The sequence below is a fragment of the Sinocyclocheilus grahami genome, unplaced genomic scaffold, assembly GCF_001515645.1.
Source record: "Sinocyclocheilus grahami isolate Dianchi unplaced genomic scaffold, SAMN03320097.WGS_v1.1 scaffold69.1, whole genome shotgun sequence".
NCBI lineage: Eukaryota > Metazoa > Chordata > Actinopteri > Cypriniformes > Cyprinidae > Sinocyclocheilus > Sinocyclocheilus grahami.
The window spans coordinates 1,701,914-1,713,814 of NW_015505248.1; the positions used below are offsets into that span (position 1 = coordinate 1,701,914).

Below are 11,901 nucleotides of genomic sequence, written 5' to 3' on the forward strand. Positions count from 1 at the left end.
TGTGTCTGTGTGTGTGTGTACACGGCCACCAACATATGGAAGCTCGGTACCAAATACAATGCATGTATCAATAACACCACATTTTCAAAATACACCACAATAATAATAATAATAATAATAATAATAATAATAATAATAATAATAATTATTATTATTATATGCTGAATAGGCAAACATATGGAAGCTCGGTACCAAATACAATGCATGTATCAATAACACCACATTTTCAAAATACACCACAATAATAATAATAATAATAATAATAATAATAATAATAATAATAATAATTATTATTATATGCTGAATAGGCAAATTACGTAAATGGTGAAGTTTATGTAGACTTGATTTAACATCACCAGGTGGCGCCCAATATCAAAAAGTTAGCAAAAAGTATGTCTCCAAGAGAAGGGGGCGTGTGACAGAACAGAGAGCGAAAAAGAGACGGAGAGAGAGGAAAATCACAACTCAGCCAGTCGAGCAATTTGAGAGGCTGCTGTCACGCAAACTGCGCACAGAAGCGACTAGACGTGCGCCTTCCTAATGAGCGCGGACAGCGGCCACGGGTTCAGCACCGCACTGAGCTGGACAGGATGCTGACGGACAGATGGAAACAGACAGAGTCTCTGCCATAGAGACAGAGGGTCCACCCCTACAGCAAGTGCATAAGGGGGAGAAGTATTAGCCGATACTCTAGGGCTGCATCCCTATCTTCAGAGGGGACAGCATGGGCAGAACTGTTATCGTAAAAATGGTAGTGTCAAAAATGCGATCCTAACAAGAGGGAATTTGCAGGAAAGCGCGAACGAAGGATTTTACTGGCTTGCCGGTGATTTGATTCATAGCCTAGCACTTCAATAAGTTGCTCGGGAGAATGGAAAAGCCCACCCAGCCTCAGCTGCAGTCGAGCAAATCCAAGAACGCAGAAGGTCCCTCAGAGGACCTTTCCAAACTTACGGATGAGGAGCTTCTGAAATGGAGCAAGGAGGAACTGGTACGCCGGCTCCGCAGAGCCGAAGCTGAGAAGATGAGTGTCATAGTGGACCACAGCAATCTCATCAGAGAGGTGAACCGCAGGCTTCAGCAGCATCTCAACGAAATACGGGGTCTGAAGGTAAGGATGTGGGCGAAATGGAATAGCGATTGCATTAACCCTTCTACACTTAGGTTACTTTTGATTATGATTATAAATACCACATCGCTTTTGGTACGAAACAAACAAAAGCTAATTTAAATTATTATTATTTTTTAAAATGTTTGTATAAAATATATATTTTTAAAGCGTCCTGTGGTCTTCATGTTTTTCAGCTTTAAATAGTTTTTCTTTTCTAACATTTTCTAATATATAGCTCCTTGCACAGTTCTCTATGACCAGGTATAATGGGGCTAAAGGTCCCCCGGGGTGCCTCTTAAATGTAATTTTGCCATAGAACAGTACATGGCAACACCTGTCTTATGCAAAATAAATAAATAAGTAAAAAATAAAATACAAATACAATTTTATAGCCAGATGTGTAAAGTGGCAAGTCCAGTTACAATAGTGATTTATTATCTCTCTCTCTCTCTCTCTCTCTCTCTCTCTATATATATATATACATATAATACTGTATATTCTGTTATTGTTAGTATCAATACAAACATATATTTTTCTTTTTTCATACATTTTGCCAACAAATATTGACAAACTTTAGAATATATTACTACTAGAATACCTTCGTGTGTTGTGTGTGTTCTCCATACTCTATCCTTCTCCGTTGTGCAGCTTTGACGCCAGCATTTGATTAACTTTACTTTCATCAGTCAAACTGGCTTTGCTTAGACATCAATGTTGAGTCATAGATTTTATTGTTCCAGGAGGTGAATCAGAAGCTGCAAGAGGACAACCAGGAGCTGAGGGACCTCTGCTGCTTTCTGGATGACGACCGACAGAAAGGAAAAAAGGTGTCGAGGGAGTGGCAGCGCCTGGGCCGCTACAGTGCAGGAATCATGCGTAAGGAGGTGACGCTTTACCTGCAGAAGCTCAAAGAGCTGGAGCAGAGGCAGGAGGAAGTGGTGAGGGAGAACCTTGAACTGAGAGAGCTGTGCCTCATGCTGGATGAGGAGAAGGGCTCTGGAGGTACTGGCGGGTCAGCGGGTACCGGGGGACCAGCCGGTTGCAGGAATTCAATCGATAGCCAGAGTAGCCTGTCTCACGCTAGCGGCCCTGGGCCTGGCCTACTAAGAGATGTGGGTGACGGGAGCAGTACCTCCAGCGCGGGCAGCACTGACAGCCCTGACCATCTCACACATAAGCAGCAGCTGTTGGGTGGCCCGGTTGGAGGCAGTCCTGATCACCTACATAAACCAGGCTCAGGGGAGGAGGCAATGGGTCCTGAGCAAGCAAGCCGCAGACATAGCACCAGCCAGGAGTACGCAGCGCATACCTTTCCCCAAGTGTGCCGGTCTCGCTGTGGGTCCTTCTCCAGTCCGGATCATAGGGGCCTACGGGGTCTCAGTCCAGAGAAACTTGGCAAGAGAGGCAGCCCAGAACTGTTCTCGAAACACTTGCTGGTGTCCTCTCAGCCGCCTGGCAGCCCGGACCTTTTCCACAAGCACAGGGGTAGCATGGGTAGTGTGTGTGGGAGTCCAGAGCCCAAACAGATTCTATCAGGGACACCGGAGCACCTACAGAAGGGCCGTGTCATATCTGGGAGCCCTGAGTTGTTGAGGCATCAGCATGGCAAGTTTGGCAGCCCCGGCCGAGAGGTGGCACAGAAGAGGCCAGGTGTAGAGGAGATGTCCCCTCATCACCGGAGCATCTATAGCGGTATGAATGGTGGGCCCAACTGGAGCCTGCTGTAGCACCCACAATGAGATATACCAAGTCCCATTTGAGTACACCATACGCAAAGGGGATGGTCATCCTTCATCCTGGAGCCAGCAAAGCCCCAATTCCCAGCCAGGCACTAAACCATCCCACTCATGATCTGCATTTAGTCTAGTTTTGCTTTGCTCAGTTCATGAGAGGCAATGGCTAGATAGAGCAGGGGCTTTAGTGTCTGGCTTGAGCAGAACATCTCATCTCTGGTAAAGGTCGGTGGTGTCCAGTCTTGGTCCTCTCGGGCCATGATTTTAGCAGGCTTTTGCTGCCTCCTGTAAGTCAGCCTCTGTACCTGTGCCTCCAAAGCCATTTTTTATGCTCTGGAACCCAGCTGAGGGAACACTGTAATCAATCATTGAAAGACCAAAATGCTCAGAGGCCCAACAAAAGCCAGAAGACAGTGCTGCCCAGGAGGACCAGGAGTGGACACCATTGTATTTGCCATATGCACACAGGTGAGTGAAGTGGCAAAGTATGAGTCAGCAGCACTTGAGAAGGAGCCCATTACTTCTGTTTATCTATCACCCTTTTCTTATGTTCCCATGAGTCACTCTAACTATCTAAACTTCCAAACAAAGAATTTGCTTGTCAAACTTTGCTCTTTTTAAATTAAATTGTTTTGTTTAAATAAATTATATTATTCTTTGAATTTTAGTTAGTTTTAATTCTACTTGCAATTCAAATTCGAATTGCAATTCTGCATCCTGTTTGCTATCTCAGTTCAAATTCAGGATTTGAATTGGAATTTTAAAGGCATTCTCCATTTGGTTGTGAATGGTGCCCACCCTGGTGCATAAGCTGAATGTTGCAACCCACAAATGCTCATGAATTACACACACACAGATATATACTGTACATATGCACACAACACCCAGAATAGGTTAAACTCCTACAGTAAGCATCATTGACACATACTCTCAGCGTAAGGCTCATAAACTCCTCAGCAGTGGTAAAAAACATTCTTACACACACACACACACACACACACACACACACACACACACACACACACACACACACACACACACACACACGCACCCCACAAGGTGCTGGTACTGATCTCAGCTGGGTCTTGTCATGCTTGTTCATTTTTGTAGCATCAACTTGGTGATCTTGCTGGTAGTTTCTGTGGGATTATTTCTGAGTTCAAACTGATGGCCTTGGTGCTGATAACTTCATGCTCTACTGTTTGAGCTACCTAACTAGTTATTGCATCATGTCAGAATTACACTTTACTAGATTACTGAGATACTTACAAAGAAAAAAATGGTGTGAATTCTCATGGTGTGAATTATAAATTTAAATGAAGTTGCTTTGAATAGATACTTAATAGCTTTGTGAACAGATGCTGACATATCAAAAAAGCTGCAGTGAACATTATTGGAGGACAAACCAGGTGAATGTGTGCAGAACAAAAGGGAGGAATATCAGACTCTCCTCCTGATGTGTAGCATTCTCTCCAACTATATTCTGCTAATGATTTCTTGGAGGAGAAAAGTGCTGAGTTGTGTGGCTTGCCAAGGCCGTGGGATTCTTCCTGAAGCTGTGTGCTGTTTATCTTGCGCTGCTTTTAATAGGAAAATAACAGCTGCTAATTAACACCTGAGTTTACTGACCTAAATGGATGCTCTGATCTCAAACAGAAATAGTGCTGCTATTCTGATGAAGGATGGTTCTAAATGTGACATTTTGATTTATATATTGTACAAAAACATGATGATGAAATGGTAGAGTGATTGAAGTATCCTTCCTGGCAGAGGGATGGTTGATTTAGAAGCTACTTTTATCTTATGTCCTGTGGTTTGTTTTTTCTTTGAGTGCACAAAGGCCTTGTATGCAAGCTTGGTACCAGACAGCCTGTACTGAAATCCATCCTGGTACTTATTTATGCCTTTTGACACCACAAGCTAACAAAGAGAGAATAAACTATTGTATTCTCTCTCTTTCTCTTTCCCTTTCCCTTCCCCTTTTTTCAGTCATTTGCTTTACTTGAGATACACATTTGTGTTCTTTCATTATTTCCTCAGACTAAAACTGTCTTTTCCTAAATAGTGCAGATCCAATTAAATTTTTCCACTGATGCTCTGGGTTGGTTCATATCTCCTCACTTTTCAATCTGCTTACTGCTCCAGATCCCTCAGAACTGGCATTTCAGTAGAGACTAACAATCCCCAGTGTGTCTAATTAGTCAGAAATACACATTTGAAAAAATAATTTTACACTCTTCATCGAACCACATGCTCACATTCTGAGCAGGGAATTACAGTTTATCCCTGTTGGCCGTGGCCAGCCAGCCTGGATTATCCCTTAAGAAGGTTTTGATATTCGGATTTCTCTTTTTCTCCTCCCTTCCTGGGGTGTGTCCTGCAGTCCACAGTAACTCTGATGTTTTTGGTCTTGAGCGAACCAGCTTCTATAGTTGACATGAGTCTGTCCAGATCTATATGTTCAGAAAGGTTCTGGAGTATGCCACATGTTGGCAGATTCATATTCAATGAATTAAAGAACAAATCTAATTCAGAAGATGTTTGTGAATGTTTAAAAAGCAAATTTTTAAGCTACAAACCCCCCTCCCCAGATTTACCAATGAAACTTTTTATATGCAAAACTTGCTTTGTCATTCTGTCAAGAGTTGTGATAAAAGCAGAAATGAAGGACTGTTATTTCCCTTGGGTCACTTTCTAATGATTTTTTGATTGCTAGACATAATAAACTTATATCAGTAAAAGAACAGCTGCAAGCAGTCTAATTTAAGAGTTTAACGAGAAACTTTTCTCTCATCATTTACTCACCCTTGTCTCATTCCAAACCTCTATTTATTCTATCTATATAGACTTTCATTGAATGTAGAGAAAAAAATGGTTTTCCACTGAAGAAAGGCATGCAGGCAGGTTTAAACTGACATGAATAAATGATTACACAATTTTCGTTTTTGGGTAAAAAAATACTTAGTTTGTTTTCTGAGCACTGAAGTGCATTCCAAAACGTCCCGACCTGACCCGACCCACAGAAGACCTTCCGTTTGACCTTGACCAACCTCTCCCTAAAAATAGCTCTTCAGCCTATAGGTGTTAGGGCTGTCAAAATGACTGAAAAACTAAATTAGAATTTTCTACTTAAATATGATCAAAATTCGAATTATATTCTAATTTAAAAGGCATACTTTCAGTTAGCGGGAAAAAAGCTTTTGGCTTCTCTCCTAAGGCCACAAGAGGGCGTATCGAGCAAAATATTATGCACGTTTCTTCAAAAGCGTAATAAAATAACTCGACTATCTTTGAAAAAAAAGTGCATAATGTTTACAATAATGTTTATAAACCATATATAATTAATAAAGTTGCTTAAACAATTAGAAAAATTAGAAAACAGCACTATGCATGTATGTATAGTTTAATTCAAAGGACCAAAAACCAATCACAAAGAGTAGGCTACTTTCTTCATTTAAAAACATGAGATACAGTGGATGGGGAAAAACCGCCATAACGTCTTTAGACATGTTTTTTAAAAGTTGAACTTGCATTAATTTTACATGGCTTTTTAAACATGCCGCTCTCTGCGAGACGCGAGTGCAACGCTGATAGATGTCCCTCTAGAAAATGTGATAAATATGCATTCTGTGTGAACGGCTTGGTTTCAGTTTTGACGTAAACAACATCTTCTCCACACTGATGCTCTCGTTTTCCGCAATATATGAATTAACAACGTAGCAGCGCCGCATCTAGTGGGTTCAACTGGATAGACTAACAAAAGCATTCAAATGCAATCAATGACACATACATCGTCATCGCAACTCGTGCTCCACTGATAAGGCTGTCTGACGGCTGACGCAGACCTTAAATTCGAATGCAACGTTTTTGCATTCGAATGTGGATTTTTTTTTAAAATTCGACAAATATTCTAAATTCAATTTTTTTTGACAGCCCTAATAGGTGTCCTGTAAATCTACTTTAAATGGGGGCTCCACCTAAGTGTTCCTAAGGACCCGATGTTGAGAAATCATACCGTCCATCAATCAGACCATCCGTCAATGCATTGTGTAAATAATAAATAATGCTGTAGCTCAGCTGCATTTGCATTGGTAATGTGACACAGAACAAGTACTGCTGGCTGTTCACGCTTCATGCTTTGTGGGCTTTCGTCGTAGTTCCAGGATGATGTGGCGTTACAAGGCTTTGGCCCTTTGCAGTAATTTAATTTGCAATCTGCGGGATACATTTCTAATTGCTTGCCTTGACATTTAAGTGGAATTTAATTTATTTCCCTTTCATTTCAATAGATAAAGGCCCCGGCGATCGCGGCTGGCATCAGGCGGCTGTTTTTTTGCTCTCTTGCTGGTGAGCCAGGGGTTGTGTAACAGTTAGGAAACAGTTCTCAGAAGCCTGGTTCTCAATTAAATCTACTCAGCTCTTTGTGACATGGCCAATGACCGATCTTGAATGATCAGCCATAATTAATGACTGTCTGCTTGTGTTATGGTTTAACGAAAAATTCTAATCCTGCTAAGCTGTCCTAAACAGACAGCAATTTAGTCTCCCTGTGATCGCCGTGTACGGTTGCTAATGCCATTATCTATTCGTTGTCATGCTGACTTCGGCATACAGTAATTCCGATGTGCTGCGTGTGGTGTAGAAAACGAAGCTGATGAGATGGGTTCTGGGGTAAATAGGTGAACGCACTCGTAGAAGGGGAGAGTTACAATGTTTATTGATCTCTCATTAGCGCACAAGTGAGCAATTGATTCAGGCTTTCTGCTGCTGCAACAAAGAGAAACGTTGAATTTAAGATATGTGGAATAGATTGTGGAAAGTAATTTAGTATGAGATAACTTTGATGATTTGACAACATTGACTGCTGCATCATTTTAGTTAAAAGAAAAGTTGTGCAGTTGGTGCTAAACTTTCAATAACTGCTTATCAATGGGTACACAGTGAAAAAGATTTAAAACTGATATCAATATACTTGAGTCACTGAAATTTCTGCATTTATCCCAAGATTTGAACAAACACTGAACTCTCACTAAATATTACTAAACAGCAATCATCTTGATATACAGTACAGTAATTACCAATCACAGTATAGGTCAGTCTATGTCAAATCAGGATACATATAGCCATACTTCCATGCTAAGTCAACATCCCTCAAAATAAGCAAGACAAAAATGTTAAAATCTCACATTTTGTCTAACAAAATTGACAAAAAACTTGTTTTAAAATAAAATGTATTTGTATCCCTTGTCTTTTTGCCCAATGTTACCCACATATAGAGGTTTTTAAATTTTAAAAGGGTCAATTTTGAAAATATTTTTAGCCTAAGGAGAAGTCTCAGTCTCTGAACCATTTGGAATAAAACTTTTCAACTGATTTTAAAAGTGACCAAGTGTATGCATCTACCAATAAGAGTAGAGCATAATGCTAACTAGGGATGCACCGATACCACTTTTTCCAGTACTCGCCCGATACCAATACTTTTATTTTTTGTACTTGCCGATATAGAGTACCGATACCGATGTTTTTATTGCATTTGTAAATTTTTTAAATATTGGGTACAGAAACAAAAAGAGTATGTATAATGTTAGTTGGTTAACTTAATTGATCAAATAGATAGTCAAACCAAAATTTATTCAGACACCTTCAACTTCTCTCACATTATCACAGTTTATTCGCTATAGTTTAGAAAATGGTAATAAAATATGACAAGAACTCAAGCGTTAAACTGTGTCAGAACAAATTCAGCTTGATAATGCTAGATAGCTTTAATAGAAAGGTATGTAATAGATTACAATCAACCAAAAATTATTCAGACAGCTGTTAGTATGACAATATTTACACAACTATCAATACTTTGTCGGGTGACCCTTAGCCTTAATGACAGCCTGTAGTCTCCTGGGCATGCTGTCATCCAGCTTCATGCAAACCTGTACTTAATTTTCAGTTTCAGTCCCAAATTTATATCAGTTTTACTGGTAGTCCACTGTGTGAAGAATTTTTGGGCATAATTTGTCACGGTTTACTTTATTTTGCTATCCTCACTTACATAAATGAACTATAGTGTCCTGCACCCACTAGTAAAAAAATATCAAAAATGATATCTGGTCTCTGTATAATTTTTGGTTTGACTGTATATCCTTTTGGTTATCTTCACACTTAATTATGCCCATTAAAATTTATTTTACAAGTTTTTGTTACTTTCACTGTTTCTTTTTTTTGCTCTATGGTACATCATCTTTCATTTAATAGCATTAGAGCTGCTCCATTGCAGCGGCTTAGTACTGCAATCACGCGCTTTGCTGTAATAATGCAGGGAACCACTCGTTATAAATCTCCTAACTGTGATATTTTCAGAAATAGAAGTTTGTTCGTGTTTTTTTTTTCATCTAAAACGTGCTGCGATTTATATTCCAAAGCCACTCATATAATGCAGAAACTCTCATGAAGCAAGCAAAACACACGCAACGTGTGCACGTATTTGTACTGATGCAGAATAGTACAGCCTAGCGCATTTCACACAGGCTGCTAGATTCACTTTCGCCAGAAAGTCGTGTATGCCTAAGGTTGACAATAAATTATGTTTATAGTGAATGCCCCTATAAATGGTCTTATTTTTACGGTTAGTTTTAATTTAAATGATGCATGTGCTAAGTGAGTGAACATCAACATGAACATCGTTCTCTCTCTCTCGCTCTCCCTCCCTACCGTTAATTAACTTGTGCATTGTTTTACTTGTTTTTGGCGTATCTGACCGAACTACAAACTTTCCAGTGATGTCTGTGAGAAAGGGATATTAACTTGACAAGCTTGCGCATGTGCGCCGCCGCACGCTCAACCCTCTCTGTGAGCTTTGCTTATCAGCTCGCACATGTCAGCTATACCGTTAATACAGAATTTTAACATTTAATCTCTAATAACCATTCTGCTGTCTGTTGTTTTGTTGTCGGTGTATCTTTGTCTGAATACGGCACTTATCGCATGCTGTGTGGTATCGGCATTTGGTATCGGGGCATTTTAACGAGTACGAGTACGAGTACGAGTACAGGAGCTCAGTATAGGGCCCGATACCAATACCAGTATTGGTATCGGTGCATCCCTAATGCTATGTTTTGTTGTCGGTGTATCTTTGTCTGAATACGGCACTTATCGCATGCTGTGTGGTATCGGCATTTGGTATCGGGGCATTTTAACGAGTACGAGTACGAGTACGAGTACAGGAGCTCAGTATAGGGCCCGATACCAATACCAGTATTGGTATCGGTGCATCCCTAATGCTAACAATGCTAAGTTCAGGGGTTTAATTCCAAAGAAATTTGTCAACTGATAAAATGTATACCTTGAATGCAAAGTAGCTCACTTTGGATAAAGGTGTCTGTCAAATGCATAAATTAAACTAAAATGAGCATTGAACTACTCCTTTTCATAAACTGCAGTTCACAGAGCAATTTATACAAAATTTGTTACCTCCTGCAGTTTAAAATAACTTCTCGGTTTCTAATAGTTTCATATTTGCTGCTAGATTAATAATTTGGACATTTATCAGTAGAGTATTATTCACTTCCACAGTGTCCTTCAGAATTTCTTTTTGTCCATTTCTCCCAAGAATAAGCTCACTTGTGCATTAATCTTGAGATCTGAAAGGAAAAATAAGATGCGTTCTCATAATGAAATTATAAACCATGCATAACCAATGTAAACCAGTAATGAAATCTAAACTCAGTGCAATCTTACAAAGCATGTTTACTTATTGCTTTGTTGTTATCCTAACAGAGGTCTCTGTAACAGACACAGCCTGTATAAGACAGTCAGCTTCTTTGTTTTTAGCTGCTGCTGGAGCCCATATTTTACAATAATAATTAATCTCAGTGAAAATGATATATATTATTCATGTCAAATTTAGCCCTTGATCTATCCCGGTCCCTGGAAGATGTTCAAGTGTGCCAACAAAAGCCTTGTGTTCCTAATGAAACCCTGTGCCATCTCTACCAATACTAGCCTCTGTGCTGTCCGGTAACATGGAGGGATTATGTAAGATATTAGGAATTCATGCTTAGAGGGCCACAGCCAGCCTGCTCTCTACCTAGAACCCCTGTTTATCTTCCTGCTGGCTCAATGCAGAAGGTAGAAACCATTGATTGCTACTTTAGAAAGAGGGAACATGAGGGCTTGCAGTGGTCAGGGTCCCTGCAGAGCTGTTACCCAATCTACAGATCTCGTTCAAGGGCTCATAGCCTGAAGGGGCACATTTAACCTAACATTGTGTGTTCTATAGAAGCAGAAGAAAAATACATGCAGACATCAAGAGGTTTACTTTCATTGGAAAGGGGATCTCATTCTAGGAGAAATTAATGTCCAGTTAATGGGAAGGTGTACATTTAAGTCTTTATGAAAGTCTGTTGACCTTTGCTAGTGACATAAGCCTGTACTAGTGGCTTCATCATATGTGGTCAATGCAAATGTAGGTATTTCAGTTTTAAAGGGCTAGTTCTTAAAATCAAAGGGATAGCTTTTAAAATAATAAGTGTAAATAAATGTTTCTTGAGCACCAAATCAGCATATTAGAATGATTTCTGAAGGATCATGTGACACTGAAAATTGGAGTAATGATGCTGAAAATTCAAGTTCAAATTCAGCTGCTAAAATTACATTCCAAAAAAATATATTAAAATTGAAAAGTGTTATTTTAGATAGTAATAATATTTTACAATATTGCTATTTTACTGCATTTTTGATTAAATAAATAAAACCTAGGTTAGCATAAGACACTTCCTTCAAAAACATTGAAAAATCTTACTGATCCCAAACTTTTGAACAGTAGTATACAGGTGCGTCTCAATAAATTAGAATGTCGTGGAAAAGTTCATTTATTTCGGTAATTCAACTCAAATTGGGAAACTTGTGTATAAAATAAATTCAATGCACACAGACTGAAGTAGTTTAAGTCTTTGGTTCTTTTAATTGTGATGATTTTGGCTCACATTTAACAAAAACCCACCAATTCACTATCTCAACAAATTAGAATATGGTGACATGCCAATCAGCTAATCAACTCAAAAC

The 11,901-nt window shown here is 39.5% G+C and overlaps 1 protein-coding gene across 2 annotated transcripts in view; it reads left to right on the top strand.

Moving 5' to 3' along the window:
- Positions 1-496: 496 nt before the first annotated feature.
- ccdc85a (coiled-coil domain containing 85A) overlaps positions 497-11,901 on the top strand; it is a 24,196-nt gene continuing 12,791 nt past the window's right edge. Inside the window, exons 1-2 of one of the 2 annotated variants that reach the window (XR_001609236.1) lie at positions 497-1,111; positions 1,852-3,312. Coding sequence is in view for 1 of the 2 variants with exons in the window: in XM_016272342.1 (XP_016127828.1) it covers positions 872-1,111; positions 1,852-2,803 (1,192 nt within the window). In the remaining variant the exon portion in view is untranslated. The remainder of the gene's footprint in view (positions 1,112-1,851; positions 3,313-11,901) is intronic. The other variant, XM_016272342.1, reaches the window with a different exon arrangement.